An 18,950-nucleotide genomic window follows, 5' to 3' on the forward strand; every position below is an offset into this window, starting at 1 on the left:
GATCAACTTTTTTATGAAGAAAATAACACAGGAAAGGTATTTGTTATGCATTTGAACATGTTTCTTTAATTCCAGATAAATATTATCACTTCTTTTCCGTTTGCTTTGGGCTGGGCTGTGGACTCTGTAGCTACAGGCCATATTACCGTGAGTCTGTGATCAGAACTCAGGCTGTGTACATACTCCACCTTGTTTCTACACTCATTGCCCAAATCATTTTATTATTTTTTTACATTTTTTTTTATTTCCACTGACCATAGAGGTGCACTTTGTAGTTCTACGATTACAGACTGTGGTCTGTCAGAGCGAGTGTTATTGCTTTGGTGAATAATACTTAAAAACAACAGAACTGCTGTGTGTGAACCAGTCATACCAGCGCAACGTCCACTAACACACCACTATCCCCCATGTCGGTCAGTGCCACTGCAGCTCCAAGAACTATCCACCACTCAAATCATACCTGCTCTGTGGGGGTCCTGAACATTGAAGAACAGGGTGAAAGGGGCAAACAAAGTATGCAGAGCAACAGATGTACTACAATTTGTAATAATAGAAATACAGAGTTCTCCCATGTGCTCAGTAGAGCAGAGAGAGTGGATAGTGAGTGTAGTAACAAGGAAAAGTTATTTTTGGTTTTGTGTGTGTGCAGTTCTTTTTTTATTATTTGAATTTTGTGTGTTGTCCTGAAACATTTTCTGTTGTTTTAACACAGCATTGGTGATGCCGGTCATCCTCACTGTGTTCTGTATATTTGCGTTTGAGGCTGTGGGCATTTCCTTTGGTGAGAAATCTTATCCAAATTATGGGATTGTTTTACAAAATGTGAAATATAAAATATTAATATAAAATAAACAGCAGAAGGATCAAGTCCCAGACTTATTACTTTAAAATGACAATAATAGCACTGTAAAAGCTACAGAAATTGATTCCAGGTAAAATGATAATGAGACTGCTATGTGTCTGACCCAGGTTTACCTCCACACACTAAAAAATGCAGGGGACAGCTGTACCACAGAAGAGGTGAAATATCCTCAAATCAACAACATTAAACTCTCAAAGATAATGATAGCCACATAACAACACATTTAATATCTCTCTCTCTCTCTCTCTCTCTCTCTCTCTCTCTCTCTCTCTCTCTTTCTCTCTCCAGATGCATTATTGGGGTTTTGTGTTGCTCTGTTTGTAGCTTTCCTACACCTCAGATCTTACCATGGTATGTATCAGGTACTTCACTGAAGTCCAGAAATCTTTAATGCTAATTTGTTAGCCTCTGGCTATTTTCTGAATTTCCGTCTGAAACTACACGGCCAAATTTAAATTAATATTACTTTCTAAATACTTGGGATAAATGAATATATATATATATATATATATATATATATATATATATATATATATATATATATATATATATATATATTTTATAATAACACTTTAACTAAAAAATACGTGTTTTTGGACCATAAGAAAGTTTACATATGCTCCAATTGACACTTCCCTGAATGCCACAAACTCACAGTTTTTTTGTTACACTATATATGACTATATAGACATTATCTGGGATCTACAGATTCATTCATTCATTCATTCATTCATTATCTGTAAGCGCTTATCCAGTTCAAGTTCGCTGGTCCAGAGCCTACCTGGAATCATTGGGCACAAGGCGGGAATACACCCTGGAGGGGGCGCCAGTCCTTCACAGGGCGGGATCTACAGATGTGGATTAATACGTAGAACCAGAACTATTTGTCCTTGTTTTGAAAAATTGGGGTAATAAATCTCCAAAGTGTCAAAATTGTGTCAAACAGTGCTTCATTACCTCGAATAAGGCATTCAATTAATGGTTAGGTCTCTAACGGCCCTCTTGTGGTCGTTAAAAGGTATCGCATGATAATGTGCAATTCTATAATACATCCATCCATCCATTATCTGTAACCGCTTATCCAATTTAGGGTCGCGGGGGGTCCAGAGCCTACCTGGAATCATCGGGCGCAAGGCGGGAATACACCCTGGAGGGGACGCCAGTCCTTCACAGGGCAACACAGACACACACACATTCACTCACACACTCACACCTACGGACACTTTCGAGTCGCCAATCCACCTGCAACGTGTGTTTTTGGACTGTGGGAGGAAACCCGAGCACCCGGAGGAAACCCACGCGGACACGGGGAGAACACACCAACTCCTCACAGACAGTCACCCGGAGCGGGAATCGAACCCACAACCTCCAGGCCCCTGGAGCTGTGTGACTGCGACACTACCTGAAGGATAAGGATTGCATATTATTTATTGATGCAGATTCCTCATTATTGTCCTTATATTTACATAATTTAAAAGTAGACAGTTCCAGCTTCCATATGACACCTTCATCTTCCATATATCTTATAAAATATGAAAGTTATGAATGTGAAATGTGAAAAGAGAATGTGAAAATGACAAGTCTGGAACCACCACCTGAAGATTATGATTAGTTTCTATTTCAGAAGGAAAACCCATTTGATCTCTACATTTATTTTAATTATATTACATTCCTGTGTGTGTGTGTGTGTAGTGTACACTCTCTCCTATGGCAGTGGGATACTGGTGTTTGCGCTGACAGGGGCCAAGCGGAAGTACAGCTCTCTCCAGTGAGTGATCGCCATTAAACTCTTTGGCCTCCGATTTAGTCCTTTTACCAATGGGACTGTATTGTTAGGAGTCTTGCCCAAGGATCACTGCTGTGACTATGCTGGGGTCATAGGTTATGGAGGCTGGATGAATATAGGATTGACCTGAATTAAACAGAATGGTCCTTGAGAGACATTCAGGATTTCTTTTGAGGTAAAGATTCATTCATTTTGATTGTAGGGAGAAGTGGCTTTTAAGTGACTGAAGGAAGTTGGACTGACGGGTAAGAAAGTCATCACACACACACACACAAACACACACACAGCTGAAAAAAGCAAGCAACACACTCCTGATCTCTCAAACGCAATGCAGAGGGCTTTAATGAGCAGATTAAAGGTACATAGAAAAGTAAGAAAGGGTTTGTGTTTATGTGTGTGTGTGTGTGTGTGTGTGTGGAGGTTTATAGACAACGGTGTGCTTTTTGAAATATCAGTGGTATTCTTGCATAAGTTAATATTATTAGCTTTAAAAGTCCAGCCCAGTCCAGGACTAAAGGGCCACACTAGGGTCACTCTGAGCTACATTAAAGCAACACAAGGTAGAAAACCTTAAAACTGCAAAATCACAATGATGCCCCACTGAGATGTAATAGGGAGAACAGAGCCTCTGTCGTTGCTACTCCAGGCTCAGCACTGTAGAAACCACACTATGTATAATTTGGAGGAGGGTAAGAGACCAACCCCCTCCCTCCCTGTTACTTTTGATGTCAGGACAGTGCTGTATAAGTGAATTACACTCTGTAACTGTAGGGGGAGCCCAAGAGCAGATATAAAATAGCAGATCTTACCTAGTGTTGCTTTAAATTTGATTGATTGTCCTGCAATATAAGTCCCTTGTTGTACTTTGGGTCATTCCTGCTTAACATTGTTTGGAATCTCCACTGTATTGTTTTCCACTGTATTACACTATACACAGCTGCGTTTGTGTTGACTTGACACGATTCCCAAAACTGAAAACTGTAAGACCACACCGTGCTGATGAAACCCAAATGGAAATTAATCACACACTCCAGGTGAAGTTAATTTATGAATATTAAAAAATACCGGAGCTGCATTTAACTGGAGTTACACAGAAAATATTTGGAAAAGTTCCAAAAAATAACTTAAAATCCATGGCATTGTGTGCTACACTGACCCTACATCAATTATGTGAAATACTGCGTCCCCTGTTGTAACCTCTCTCTCCAGCTCTGTTCACCTCCGGTTTGTCTGTGATAATAGATGTCCAGACTGTTTATTCTGGTCATTATTCTCTGAGCAACCCAGCACACAGCTAATCACAGTGTTATGTCCGCAGTGTTATGCCTGGCCCACACTACAGGATATAAAGACATTTATCCCAGATGTTTCTGTACTGGATCGTTGTTAGTCCCCTCACTACACAATCTATCCTGAGTAAACACGACACACGTCTGACAGACAACTCCACTCCTCAAAACCTTATGGGAGTCTCCTGTGAACATCGCGAGAGCGGGAGGGAGTCCATAACGCAGCTTGGATCTGATTGGTTCACAGTTCACATTTTACACCTGAGTATTAGTATCTTAGATCATCAGGGAAGATCAGCATTTACGATCTCCCTAAAACAACGAGATTTTTGAGATTGTCAGGAGGAGCAGGCATTAGAGATGATCCGTCACCTACAGATGGTTTAAAATGGACAGAGGGTGTATGTGGATGGAGGTTATAAACAAACATTATGCGATTTTATATAAGGAACTTGAGCATTTGCAGAGTTTGGTATCTGCAGGGGCTCCCAGAACCACAGAGGACCAGAGGACAGATTGTATTTGGTCTCAAACCTCCCTTCACTTTACAGCCACGTTTGGTGGATTCTCATCACAAACACAGTCTCAGGTTCAACACGTCAAAAGCCAGCTGTGGACCACTGTAATCCCAGTTTACTGCATCTGTAACATTGTGTAAAAATGTCGCCCTCCTAAAGACATACCCATGTCCATCACCTTCTGCTTCCGATTGTTTTGTTTTGGTTCTCTTTAAACTACACGCTACTTCAGCATCACAACATCAAGATTATCTTTCAGAAATGGTCCTCATAACAACAACTTACAGTACACAAACCTGTGACCATAGCAACAAGCCCAACCTCATCCCCAGAACGACACCGTAACAATGTAAATAATACGAAAAACCTACAGCACGCAAAATCTGAACTCACAAAACATCACATAGCACACAACGATGACCACTGAGATTTTCACCCTGACTACAATCTGGCAGCAATTCTCAACCCAGAATAGGGTGTGTGTGTGTGTGTGTGTGTGTGTGTGTGTGTGTGTGTGAGACGGTGATTTTAAACCTACATCATACACTTCACTTTACTATGGAACTCACACAGTGGGCGGTCACAGTGAATGAGTGGGAGGAAATACATAAATTGACACTGGCTGTGTCCCAAACGATGCCCTGTGCACCATATAGTGCATTGTTTTTGGCTCATGTTCAGAAATATGCCTAGCTCATTGTACAAACACTCAGTTTTGCTGTTTTGGAGCTGTTTCAAATAATAACTTGTTCACTACATAGTGCACTATTATAGCAATGTACACTTCACTATTAAATACATTAATTTGAAACCTGCCAAAAACTATGCCGTTATTTTGGCCTATTAATTGGATGTCCGCTTAACAATTTAGTTGTGGGCTAAGTAATATATTGTGCCTTGCTCACTACATAGTGCAGACTATGTCTGAAATTAGGACACATACAATGCATTGAACCCTGTTCACTATACAGTGCACTTTGCCCTAGTCCATATGTAGTGTACTATGGCCTGGATACTATATAATGCACTATGCCCTAGTCACTAAGTAGTGCACTATGTAGTGATTAGGGCTCCATGTCTGTTCCCTGTAAAAATGTTTAGTGTGGTGTTTCTGGTTGTTCAGTGTAGGGGACAGTGATTTAGGACCATTTCGGACACAGCGAGGGTCTTGGTGGACTTGGCATCTGGTTGGCTGGTTTAGGGTGGTGTGGCTGGGGCTAGCTGAGGTAGGCAGGGCTACTTGGCATTGGCCGAGCTGCTGATCATCTTCCTGACTGCCTGGACGATGGAGTCCCGGTCGATCCCGTAAATCTTCAGCAGCTCTGACATTTTTCCACTGCGTGGGACGTGAGGGACAGCGAGACGCTGCAGGACGATGCTAGACTCGTTCACCACAGCAGAACACACTGCTTCACCAAGACCACCTGCATACACACACACATAGACATACACACAGCTGTAATAATAATAATAATAAATAATGTAATTAAAGTACTGTAATTATATTTAATTTTATGCCAAATTTTATGCCATTTTATGTAATAAACTACTGTAATAAAATGTATACTTTTATTTTGTTCTTACAGCCTGTACTGTGTCCTTTAAGTCGTTTATTATCGTAATAAATTATTAGATTAATTATTTCATTCATTCATTCATTTGAGTTTGCCATTATTATTGAAGTATGCAGGGTTGTATCTGCCTCCCCTTGGTGGACAGTCTCTAAACTGCAGGACCTGAAACCTATAGTTATATCTGAGAGCCTTAATGCTCCATTTTATCCGGACCCCAGAGAGAAGGATGAGGAGGATAGAGAGAATCTCCCTCTTTTTACCATGACCCCATTATGACGCCCCTGCTCTGTGCTTCTCTGGATCTCATTCTTTTTCTATTTTCACTTATCCCCATGTATTTGGACCTGCTCATTTTATCTGTCCCTACAGGGGACTCTCTCTCTCTCTCTCTCTCTCTCTCTCTCTCTCTCTCTCTCACTCCCCTCTTCCTGTCTAATTCATATTCGCTATATCTCTCCTGTCTTTTTTCTCTTCTCTCTCTCTCTCTTTCTCACTCCCTCTTCCTGTCTAAATCATATTCTTTTTTTTCTTTTCCCTCTTTCTGTCTTGCTCTCACTTTCTCATCTCTCTCTCTCTCTCTCTCTCTCTCTCTCCCTCTCTCTCTCTCCCTCTGTATGTAGGTCATTTAGAGCCCTGTGGGCAGCCTTTTATTTAAGGAGAGATGACAGGCCTCGCCCACCACTCCATCTCTGTTTTCCTTTCTCTTTCTCTACATCTTGCCTACCTCTCTCCTTCTCTCCATTCCTTCCCTCCCCTTTCATGCCACCCCTTCTTCTCTACATCTCTTGTGTTCATTTTAATTCCATTAATTCTACTTGTGTCATGACCTCATTTAACCCTTCAAGCACCTAACAGATATTGTGAATGCTATTTATTATTACATCATATGTAATATCTCTCTCTCTCTCTCTCTCTCTCTCTCGTCCCTTTCTCCTCGGAGACAGCGAAAGCCTTGTGGTCCGAAACACTAAAACACTCCCAGTCTGACATCACCACAAGTGCCCTCCTCCGACCAATGACTTAACAGCCCCACATCAGATGTTGCATTGCCAAACCAATCACAGACGGCCACAGCTACAAAAACCACAGCCATCGACCAATCAGATGTGCCATATACAAAATAATCATGTGACACTGGTGATATTTGACCAGTGATGTGGTGTTTAGTTTGATGGTCACTACATGTTCAGTTGTTCCTGTTGTGACCAGGTGGTATATCAGACCCACCTTCGTAATAGTGGTCCTCCACGGTGATTATGCGGCCCCTGGTGCTGCGGGCGTGGTCGATGATGGTTTTAGCGTCCAGGGGTTTGATGGTAAAGGGGTCGATCACCCGGATGTAGATCCTCTCTGAAACAAACAAACAAAGTCAAAGTTAGCTGTGTAAAAGGAGTAGACTGTGATAAATAGCGCCCCCTCTGTCTTCTTCACACCTTTCTTCAGCTGTTCTGCTGCAGCGAGAGCCTCATGAAGGGTCACTCCAGCTCCAATCACTGTCACCTGGTCCTCCTTATTCTGATACACCACCTGAGCAGGCAATTACACACTTATTAATGCTTTACAGATGATTTAATACACTGCTCTTTTAAAATGTTACCTACAAATGCTTCTCACATGGAATGGATCAGGAATGGTGTTTATTGGGGTGATAGGAGTGATTGGAGACATAGCTAGGGCAGATGGCGCCAAGGACCATCTTTACTCTGTTGTTCATATTCATATTCAGTTTATTTACTGCATCAGCTACATGTGAAGCCATGCTGAACACTGTAAATACACAAACCTTGGCCTGGCCAACGTGGAAGTCCTCGTTGCTGTTGTAGATGACGGGGCTTTCAGGACGGCTGGTGCGAATATAACACACTCCCTGTACACACACACACACACACAGAGGAGTTTAAAAAGTTATTTATCTGAGCAATAAGGGTTTATTTTCTCAAAAAAAAAAAAGAAATCTTTAATCTCTCCTTGTGAAAGTACAGTACTTGGGTAGAGATATAGTTGCTGTTAACTACACATTCGCGTAGGCATTATAACTGCATTTGCACATTGTATGTGCATGTCCTAAAAAATAAATGCTATGTGTATGCAAGGTGCAGTACACACGTAAATGGTAGGGGGCAGTGCAGTCGAAAACCGAATCACAATGGTGGAAAATTTTGAAGAAGTCTGTGTCAGAGACAAGTCCAGAATTATCGGTGTCTTTCACTGGTCTGCCCTCTAGTGGAAGCCTCTAGTTAGTTGCGTAGCACATTGGTAAGTATGTGAACAGTTGCATTCATGAAGCATACGGTAATCTACGTGAAGGCACGCACGAAACAGTCTCTACCCTTATTTGAGGTTATCATCCAATCCCAAGTCTTAGCAGTTCATAAATACTTCATTACGTTAAAGTGTGCTGTTGATTTAACAAACCCATATGATTTGTATAAGCACCCCACTTATTCATTTAGGTTTTTGTTAAGTTTAGGGTTGCACTGGGTCCGGAGCCTACCCAGAATCACTGGGTGCAAGGCGGGAACACACCCTGGATAGAGAGAGGCAGAGGGAGAGAAAGTGTGCCATTGAACCTGAAAGTGGCTTGTAAGTAGTATTGGTACCTTGGTGTTAGCGGCCAGTTCCACAGCTTTCTCAGTGGACACACCGTCACTGGGGTAGAAAATAGTGGAAGTGGGCAGAGCCCTGAATATAGCCAAGTCCTCCAGACCCATGTGGGCAGGGCCATCCTCACCTGTTAAACACACACACCATACAAGTATACATTCTCACTCTATAACCTTGGAACTTCAGAACTGGTGTAGAGAAGAAGACTTTAACCCTAATGGAAATGGATATGTTTGTAAGAAAAGACTGAAGAGCTCAAGTTCACATTCTAGATTCATATAAATAAACTCCACATTTATTACCATTAGAGTCTAAAACCAACACATACTTCAGATTTATACTGGATTTGAATAATTTAATCAGACTATTGAAGACACACACTTCAGATTCAAACTATAACTATAGTCACAGATGGCATTAATAAATGACTTTGAGTACAAGCCCCCCTCAGACAGACAGAGACAGACAAAAGAGCAGACAAACTGAGAGACAGAGGGCAGGCAGGCATATGAGTGTACAGACAGACAGACAGACAGACAGAGAGTGGCGTGCAGTGTACCTGTACTAACGAAGGGACAGGTGGTCACCCGGAGTCATGGCCGGGGGGGTTAGAGGGGGAGGGGCTAAAGTGAGCTTCACCTCCAGACAGGAAAACAAAACACATCAACAGCTCAGGAAAAAAAACAGAACAGAAATGTTCAGCAGTTCTGTAACTCACAGTCACAACAAAACCACACTAAAACCTTTACCCATGGATGTTAATGTACATCAGTAAACCAAGATTCACAGTCATTTTGGACCAGTTCTATTGGTCTATTTGTGGTAAAATGTTTACACAATGTTGCATTATTAATGCTGGAGTTACAAGGTTTTGCTGTGAGAGTGATGATAAACTACAGAGACCATTAAACACTGGAGGAGCAGGAAGTGCTGGAAAATACAGAAGGTGAAAATCACAACAGTTCAGAAGAGACTTAAGAGCAGTGCACATGACTGAAAATAGGAGGAGTTTAGTGCTTAAGGTGGGGTTTATTGGAAAATGGGGAGTGGTCACTCACCGATGGACAGACCGCAGTGAGAGCCGCAGAGGTTGATGTTGCTCTCGGAGATGGTGGCCATTCTCAGCTGGTCGTAGGCGCGAGTGAAGAAGGTGGCGAGTCCACTTGCAAACACAATGTTCCTCTCGCGTGCAGCACAACCTGTCGCCACGCTCACCTGGATAGGTGAACAGCACAAGAACAGGTCAATACCGTGAGGACTCTTAGCTACTGTCCCTAGAAGAGGTGGCAAATTTAGGTAGCCAACTCGATCTAAGAAATAGTGAGGCTAATGTTAGCTCTGTTAATCAATGATAAACACCTGATTTATCTTAAACATGTGAAATTTCTTAAAGATAAAAAATACTAAAAACACATAGACTCTAAATAAAAGGGTGCTATTAGCGCCCTCTTGGGGAAAATCCTCAGCCTGCTAAATGTGAGAAAGTGAGTGAGTGAGTTAGGGAACATATGTAGTAATACTTTCTCAGAAAATATCATGGAGAAATCTGCACCAAAATATCTGAATATCTGTCTTACATCTGCTTCAGAGAGTAACAGAGAGAGAGAGAGAGAGAGAGAGAGAGAGAGAGAGAGAGAAAGAGAGAGAGAGAGAGAGAGAGAAAGAGAGAGAGAGAGAAGAATGCTCTAAATCCTCAATATGAATAAGATCACACACACATGCTCATTTCCTGTTAAAATACCCTTCATCCAGCTTCTGTTTCAAACCAAAACCCATCTCTGAGCAGAACTGACCTCTCAGAAGCACACTGCCACATGGTAGAGAATAAAGTTGTGTTTATGCTTCTGCAAACAATTCACATAAACATCTGTCTGCATCCATCCATCAGGTCCAGGTTCGATCCCATGGCTACCCCCACTGGGTTCAAACCTAGTAGCCAGCCAGTGGCAGAGATTCTGTACGAAACCTGCTTTAAAGAAGGCTTCTTCCTCTAGAGTGTTTTCTGCCTGGCAGACTGCAGGGGAACACACAGTGCAGTGCTGCATCATCTGGAGCGTAAACTGGGTCACTGCTTCCCTGCATCTGCATTATTAATGCAGCACCATGCATTATTCAGCCAACCAGCTTCGTCCATCAAAAAGAAGCCTGCTCCTATGGACCAATCAGAGCCCTGCAGAGCACACACAAGTCTAGAATCCCAGTCAGGGGAATGTTTAGGGGGAGTTCACACACTGAGACCAGCTTTGAAATGTATAGATGTCTCTGAGTCAGCACAGTTATAAGCCCCCAAGGGCAAGATTTAGTGTATATTTATATGCTCTGTCACATACAGCTGCAGAATAAAGGAGCATTACACAGCAGAGTAAGGGTCCGCTACGTCAGGGGTGCCCAACTCCAGTCCTGGAGGGCCGATATCCAGAAAATTTTGGTTATACCTCTGCTCACACACACCTGAGTCAACTCATCTGTTAAATGCCAGGTTTAAGGGGTGTGTTTTAGCAGAGCAATCACCCAACTTTGCTGGATACCGGCCCTCCAGGACTGGAGTTGGGCACCCCTCTGCTATGTCATTTCTGACACTGAGCACTCCTTAACAGTGCCAGTGGGGCTTGGTACAGCCTTAGTCACCAGCAGCTAACTGCAGATTACATCATTAGATCATAAACAGCCACAGCAACCTTAGTGTTTAAGTGTGGGTCCTTTTAAAACTCCAATGGACTGAAACAGGATATTTTACATCTTAACCTTTGCATAATTATAAGTACAAATAATAAAATATTAGTAAATAAACCCAGAATATCTGCTCCACTTATTATTATTATTATTATTATTATACTGCCAGGTTATTTCACTGTTCAGTGATAAATGGCTCATACCATGTTCTGTTCTGCGCTGTAACACTCCACAAAACGGTTCGGATGTTCATTCTTGAAGATCTCAGAGTAGGTGAGGTTTTTTGTGTCCACATCCATGGCGACCACTCGCTCATTATAGCGGCCAAGTTTGGCCAGAGCCATTCCATACGCTTTACGAGTGGAAACCTGCAGGAGGACAAACACAGCACAGAATAGTTTAGTCTGTATCACTTTAGTCTGTATCACTGTATCTCTCTCTCTCTCTCTCTCTCTCTCTCTCTCTCTCTCACTCTCTCCCTCTCTCTCTCTCTCTCTCTCTCTCTCTCTCTATTTCTCTCACACACACCCTCCTCCTCTCTCTACATTCATCCATTTATTCATCTGATCATTAGTCCATTCCTCCACTACAGATATTTACACTTCTTTTTAACCCTTTAAAGCATTGTGGATAACACCTCAATATACTGATATAATATATACAGGAGTTATACAGCCCTCCCTCGCTCCCTCCCACCCTCTGACCTTCTCTCCAGGTTTGTAGTTGGGGGCGCTGGGCATGCGTGTGTTGCGGAGGCTGACAGGTGGAGAGTCCTCTGTGGGTGTGGCTGGGTAAATGCGCTTGTTGCTGTTGAGGATGCGACTCTGCAGGTCTCGGATCACGCTCTCAGCCACGTCCTTCGGCAGAACCTTGGCGTGCCACCCCATCTTATCCTCCGCCACTGCAACAGACCATGAGAACAACAAACTACCAACCACTTCACTTTTTCTTTTCTTTCAGCTGTAACCACAATCCTGGGTTAAATTAATCCTGGATCTTTATGGTTAGGTTAAACACTAGCAGCTATACGACAGGTCAACTGTTAGTGTGAGTGATTTAAGGTGGTTTTTAAGGTAGGCTAAGTCTTGGGCTGTATGTAAAGTGGTGTCACACCAACAAATCACAATTCTGCTGAAGTTTAAGCAGAGTCTAGTGAACAGGAAGAGGCTGAAGGTAGTGTAGCAGACTTTTTGGAGAACAGTGGGTGTGTGTAATTGGTGGAAATGGTCTTCAGTACCGGGGATGCCTTTGCCCTTGATGGTTTTGGCGATAATGGCGGTAGGCTGGTGGCGAGGCTGAGTCAAGGCCTTACACAGCTCCTCAATACTGTGACCATCAACAATGATAGCATGCCATCTGAAAGACACACACATACATAAAGCTTGTTGAATTATTGTTGTAGCAGTCTGTAATATTGCTATTGTATCTGTAAAATTTGTGTGTGTCTCACCCAAATGCCTCGCAGCGTTTCTGGTATTTCTCGACGTGATGCTGCAGTGGCGCTGGCTCGCTCTGACCCAGACGGTTAATGTCCAGAACTGCCACCAAATTGTCCAGCTGATAATAAGATGCAAAGGCCATCGCCTCCCACACAGAGCCCTCCGACATCTCTCCATCTCCCAGCAAACAGTACACACGGTAACTACACACACACACACACACACACACACACTTAATAGCAGTCAATGAAAATTTCATATCAACCATAAAAATCAATATCTACAATATCCTAAATTAATTCCCTCCATTAACTTCATTCATCCCTGGTCGGTTTCTGAAAACTGAGCCGCTGTTGTCCAGATGTTTTTGATGAGGTGCTGGGGTTGACAGTGGAACCCAGCCAAAAATAACCAGACAGAAGCAGATGGATGAAGGGCTAGCGCACGGAGAACACAAATTGTCCGACAACAGATGAGCTGCAGTCTGTAACTGTACACCAGCAGAGAGTGCTTCTAATAAAATGGCCAGTAATAGTTCTGTTGTTCATTTCTGTTAGAGTGTTTATTATGTTTATAAATACATAATAATTTTATCATCAAGTTTTATAAAACAGTAAAGCTGCTTTATCACAAAAAATATCCCAACATACACGCATGCTCCCTCTCAGAGATGGATGGGGCTCTGGTTTTGCAGAGAGAGAGGTGGGGGGGTTAGGGAGCGTGTGAACGTGTGTGTTAGATTTTGGAGCTGTAGTAAAAATAGCTGGGTGGCAGCCTCTGGAGCTTTGATTATTAGAGCGGAAGAATCGGGAGAGGACAGAAAACGGAGCAACTACGCACCCCTTCAGATTGCATACAGACACACACACACATTGCCTCCCACAGAGACAAATGGAAGGAGAGGTCTGTGAGTCAAATGTATGCTTAAACAGATCCCCACAGCCACAACACAGAACTAAAGTTATAACAAAGGTTGTAGAACTAAGGGCCAGGATCTTGTTACTCACTCCTATAACGGTAACTCACACCCATGTGGTGGACAGAGAACATAACACACACCTTAAAATGTAACACATATGGAAATGTTTATATTAATAACATATGGAAAGGTTGTCCCTGGTGTGTGGTCACTACCTGCCAAAAGTGGTACAAGGCTAGTAAGTCTGACCCAATCCCACACAAAAATCTTACCTGGACTTGTCAAAGTATTTTCCAGTGTAGGCCATTCCACAGGCCACGCCGAGACCCTGACCCAGAGAACCAGTGGCCACATCCACAAACTGCTGCTTCTACACACACACACACACACACAATTGCAGCTGACTCATTGAAAGGAATAATAATGGTTTAAAAATATTAGGCAGTAAAAACCATAAAAAATTAGTTAAGAGTTAAATATAGAGTAAATATAAATGCATTTACATAATTTTTCACTCTGAGCAAAACTGTGTGCGTGTGCGTGCCTACATATGTGTTTACTGTTCACATCCATTATATGTCACTCACAGGTGTGGGATGTCCCTCCAGAGCTGAGTCCACCTGACACATGCTGACCAGGTCATTCTCCTTCAGGAAGCCAGTTTCCATCCACATTGAGTACAGAGCTGGGGCCGCATGACCCTGAACATACAACCAGAATAAAATCACTTTACAACCCTAACATCACCACAACACAAGCATTTAACCATGGGTAGTTAGTGTTCTCCTCCAAGCTTGTTGAGTTCCAGTGGCTTTCTGTTAAGATGTGTGGGAATGTTTTCTGTATTTCAGTGAGGTGTGTTGCAGTCTGACCTTGGACAGGACAAAGCGGTCATTATTGGGGTTTTTGGGGTCATCTGGTCTGTACTTCATGGTGTGGAAGAAGAGGACAGACATGATCTCTGCCACACTGCAGCATGATGTGGGGTGTCTGAGTCAGAGGGAGAGACAAAAATGACTGTAAACCCACTGATTACAAACATCTTGGAAAGCCCTGTGACTCTATTTATATGAGTTAATATCATAAGATTTAATTCCAGAGAATTTTAAAATTTATATCAGTTCATTTGTCATGGGGTTACAAGGTCTTGACATGACTGTAATAGAGTACTACTGCAAAGTGCTCACTGAAAACAACTGATTATGTAACAGCTGCATAGCTCTAAGACATCAGCTCTCTGTCACGCAATGAAACATTAAAGAAAATGATGTGAGGAGCATCCAAAAACACACACACAAATCAGAGAAATAGTATACAATACACACACTTTAGAACCACATGAGGAATACACACACACACTGACATTGACTTTGTCTGGAAAGGATAATGCGATTAGTGTTGATGAGCCTAAATCTAAAATTGTGTGAAAGCCCAGGTTCCAACCAAGATGCCCAACTGGCACCACATTATCCTCCAGTAAACACCCCCCACTGAAGGACAGAGCTCAGGGTAAGGACATGGGTACCAGAGTCCAATCAGCACCACTCGACACAAAATAAATACAAACATCAGATCACAGAAGCTAAAGAAATTACTTTTCAGCCTTTATACTTGTTCTCATGCTGTATTTGGCAGAATTAGCAAAAGATGTCTCAGTGTCAGGTGAACTGCTTGAGGTGTGGAAAGAAATTGAAGTAAAATACAGCTAGACATCTCAGCTACTGCAATTAGCTTCTGGAGTCAGACATACAGCAGTGGAAAATAAAACTGACTTTGTTTTAGCTGCTATAGAGTCTCAAAAAGACTTTTCATGTAGTATTTAATTAGAAATCTCATCCACAAACTAACAGCAAACTAGCATGGGGACAACCTAAGGGAAATAGCTGTGTAGGTGCAATTTATTTGTAGGATAACTAAGCTGTGAAATGAATACTATAGGGCTACAGGGATCATTAAAACACCAAAGCTAGTAGTCAACATAAAAGGTTAAGTGTTTAGAATAATTTATTGTGCCCAACTATAAGAATGAGTTGCACAAGTAGCAAAAAGCTAGTGATGTTACAACTCAGACTAGCCTGGCTGCAGAACACAATGTTATCACAAGATGAACAGCAACACCAAAGCTAGCGTTTGAGATATGTTGTTGCTACTCACACAAACCAAGCTCCTTAAGCACTGCCTGAAAGTGGCTACTCAGATAAACAGCAGTAACAAAGCTAATAGTTAAGACCAGGTGTTGCTACAAAGAAGCTGTTCAAGGCAGCTCTGTCAGTGCTAGCAAGTGGCTACTTGGAAAACCAGTGATATCTAAGATGGTAGTAGTTCATTTTAACTGGTGCTTATCAGACAGCAGAAGCATTTTCTCAACTTCTCAAGTTTAAATAAGTGTTCTTACAGCACTAGCGCTAGCTCAGGAGACTGTGAGCTAATTTCACCTTATTTCTGTTGTTAACACATATAAACTTGTACACAGGTGTATGGGTGTCCACAGAGCATTGTGTCAAACCCAGCGGTCAGTCGCCATACAACAGGAGCATTTACATAACTCCAGCTCTCTCTGATTGGAGGGCTCTCATAGCCAGAGTGTTTGGATTGGCCATGTATGAAGTCATAAGATCTGCCACAAGTGCATGCACTATGATATTAAACACTGAAAAAAGATGGTTAACCATCATCATAGAGTTTATCGAACCATGCTTTTGTAGCATCTTTGGAAGCCCTTCTGTTTAAAAGAGTAAAATATAAATATAAATATAAATATAAATATAAAAAGAAATTACATGCATCTCAAGCCTTACATCATTTTTATGATCCAGTAAACATAAATCTATGAGAATCTGGTCATAAATGTAATAATAATAAAAGCAGTTTAGTCATTTTACCATTAAATAAATAAATAAAAAAGTCATAGGTAAAAAAAAAGAGGAGACACTGTATGCAATTGAACAATGAAATGTACAACAAGGACAGTATGCAGAACCAAACAGAACCAAACAGACGCAGCATTTCACCTGAATAAAAAAATCAGTCTCATCCACTAATGTTAATCCTGACTATAAATAATATCAGAATAAATGATCCTACACTCCCAATACCTGGTAAATATGATTTTATTCTGTGTAAAAACAGATCATTTAATTTAATTTAGATTAATTAATTATTTTATTATTATTAAACAAAGCTGCTTTCTAAAACATGAATGATTAATTTTATTGTATTAGTAATTGATTTAGCTCATTCATCTGTTTATATTCTTATATATCAGTTTTGAGCTTTTTCAATTCAGCAAGAACAAAGAACATCACTGTGTGTGAGAGTGTGTAAGGCTGTGTGTGTGTTTATGCCAGTTCTCATTACCAATTTATATTGCCTTAAAAAAGAACGAATACATATATAGTAATAATAATAATAATAATAATAATAATAATAATAATAATAATACATTTCAATCAAATCCTTCATGGAATTAAATCAGATGATAATGGTGGAACTGAATAAATCTTGCACTGAGATCCAGAGCCGAAGCTGTGTGTGAAGTGTGTGAAGAAATCTTTCTTAAATTTACTGTATTCATGTGTGCACTGATGCTAGAGTTGCATGTTAAGTATGGAATATAAATAAATTATTAAAACCAGTAAGTTCAGGTGCCTCTGCACAGTTCTGTGTAACTGTATTGTATACATTTGAACGCAAAATTTGGGGAGGCCCTGGTGAAATTCCTTGATGAATTTCCTTACAGAGGACACACCTCTGGACATTTTAGTGCAGTATTACATGTAATTGCTGAATGGACAAAAACTGAAATATAACAGAAAATATTTGGCCAGTGTAAAAGGTAGAGTATAGTTTTCCAATTTAATAAACACAGCAAATAAATAGGAAACTGCTGCTGTGAAACCCTTAATAAAATGTCATCCTTAGGTTGGATTGATTAAGATATATCTGTGTGTGTGTGTGTGTGTGTGTGTCTGTGTGTGTGTGTATGAGTGTACCCGCTGTTGGCAGCTGTGGTGGCCCTGATGGAGTTGATGCGGAGCCGCTGGGCGATGTTGCGAAGAGCCTGCAGTGTGGCCTGGTCCGGTTTATGATAATCCTCCATACCTCCACAATTATCCAAATTAAACACACACACACAAAACGAGAAAGGAGAAAAAGAGAGAGAGGCAACGGCTACTCACTCAACCTGAGAGTGTGAGGGGTTATGTGACGGAGAGAGAGAGGGAGAGTGTGTGTGTGTGTGTGTGAGAGAGAGAGAGAAGAGAGAGAGAGAGAGAAGAGGGAGAAAGCATGGAAGAGAGAGGACAAGATTTACACAGACAGGCTGACACAGAACAACACATTCACACACAAAATTTGTTTTATTGCTGTGTGGAGTCAATACTTAGACTTAGATTCATTTTGTGGAGACTTACCATGACCATATCCATAACTACTGCCAGCCTAACACAAAAACAATGGGATCAGTTTTTTTTTTTGTTTTTTTTTAAATCACCTCAAAACTCTACATTCCCCTTCCATAATTTAATAATCCACTAAAAACTCATCTATGTTAAAATGACACAATAAGCTAATTTCAAGAAAAAAAGAGATCCCCAATGCCTTAAACATGTGCCATATGTAGCTCTACACTTTCACCTTTGTTCAGTATGCACAAATATGCGTCCCCTCTTCTTTCTGCACCCACCATCTGCTTGAAAGCTCCACGCCGTGAGCTGATGGGATCGGTTCCGTAGATGTGTGAGGTGTAAAACCCTGGCTGTCTGAATCCGTGTTTCTGAGACTGTGGTTCCATAGTGGAAGTTTCACTCAGGACATTGTAACAAGGCTTTACACTGGATTTACATTCTAGGGGGCTTGAAATTAAATAAACTTTTGAAGACATGACAGGAATAAAGTAAATGACTTTATGAACGATACTATGGAGGTTTTCTGTTTGTGCCTTTGCTTTGATTGTAACGTGTAGGTACCCCTTTTTGTTGATGCGTTGGATGCTCTTAGGGTGGCAGGATTACTTTATTACTTTATTTAGCTCCTTGGGGAAACTAATTCTATGCATGTAACCCCCCCTACAGTGACTCAGGAGCATTTAAGGGATAGGTGTCTCGCACATGGGCACTTTAGCCATGGAGGTTTAGGGAGGAGATAGTGCTGTTCCTACCACACACACACACACAATGGTCACTGTAACCTAGGACGGAGTTTTAGGGCCACAGCGTTAAAAAATAAAAATAAAAAACAAGATTCCGAGATTAAAGTCAGAATTCCGAGAAAAAACTCGGAATAATT

The 18,950-nt window shown here is 41.4% G+C and overlaps 1 protein-coding gene across 2 annotated transcripts; it reads right to left on the reverse strand.

The window, feature by feature from the left end:
• Positions 1-2,903: 2,903 nt before the first annotated feature.
• tkta (transketolase a) lies at positions 2,904-17,782 on the reverse strand. Of its 2 annotated transcripts, none has more exons than XM_066671842.1 (14): positions 17,657-17,782; positions 14,537-14,654; positions 14,252-14,365; positions 13,937-14,034; positions 12,757-12,948; positions 12,544-12,662; positions 12,011-12,207; positions 11,510-11,674; positions 9,692-9,848; positions 8,630-8,760; positions 7,813-7,896; positions 7,463-7,556; positions 7,257-7,379; positions 2,904-5,879 (listed from the first exon to the last, which is right to left on the reverse strand). In XM_066671842.1, exons 1-14 carry the CDS (start codon positions 17,761-17,763, stop codon positions 5,692-5,694), a joined length of 1,887 nt encoding a protein of 628 aa, XP_066527939.1. In that variant the 5' UTR covers positions 17,764-17,782; the 3' UTR covers positions 2,904-5,691. The 2 variants fall into 2 exon arrangements, with proteins under 2 accessions (XP_066527939.1, XP_066527940.1); XM_066671843.1 differs by lacking the exon at positions 17,657-17,782 and adding an exon at positions 15,819-15,860.
• Positions 17,783-18,950: the final 1,168 nt, after the last annotated feature.

This window comes from Hoplias malabaricus, chromosome 5 (assembly GCF_029633855.1).
Source record: "Hoplias malabaricus isolate fHopMal1 chromosome 5, fHopMal1.hap1, whole genome shotgun sequence".
NCBI classification, from domain to species: Eukaryota; Metazoa; Chordata; class Actinopteri; order Characiformes; family Erythrinidae; genus Hoplias; species Hoplias malabaricus.

Bases quoted from the DNA above. Each gene is read 5' to 3' on its own strand.
- tkta (XM_066671842.1), bottom strand. From the start codon at position 17,763: ATGGAGGATTATCATAAACCGGACCAGGCCACACTGCAGGCTCTTCGC. The intron at 12,663-12,756 runs GTGAGACACACA...TGTGTCTTTCAG, and splicing joins AAACGCTGCGAGGCATTTGG to ATGGCATGCTATCATTGTTG. The intron at 11,675-12,010 runs GTCAGAGGGTGG...GTCCTCCTGCAG, and splicing joins ACTACAAACCTGGAGAGAAG to GTTTCCACTCGTAAAGCGTA.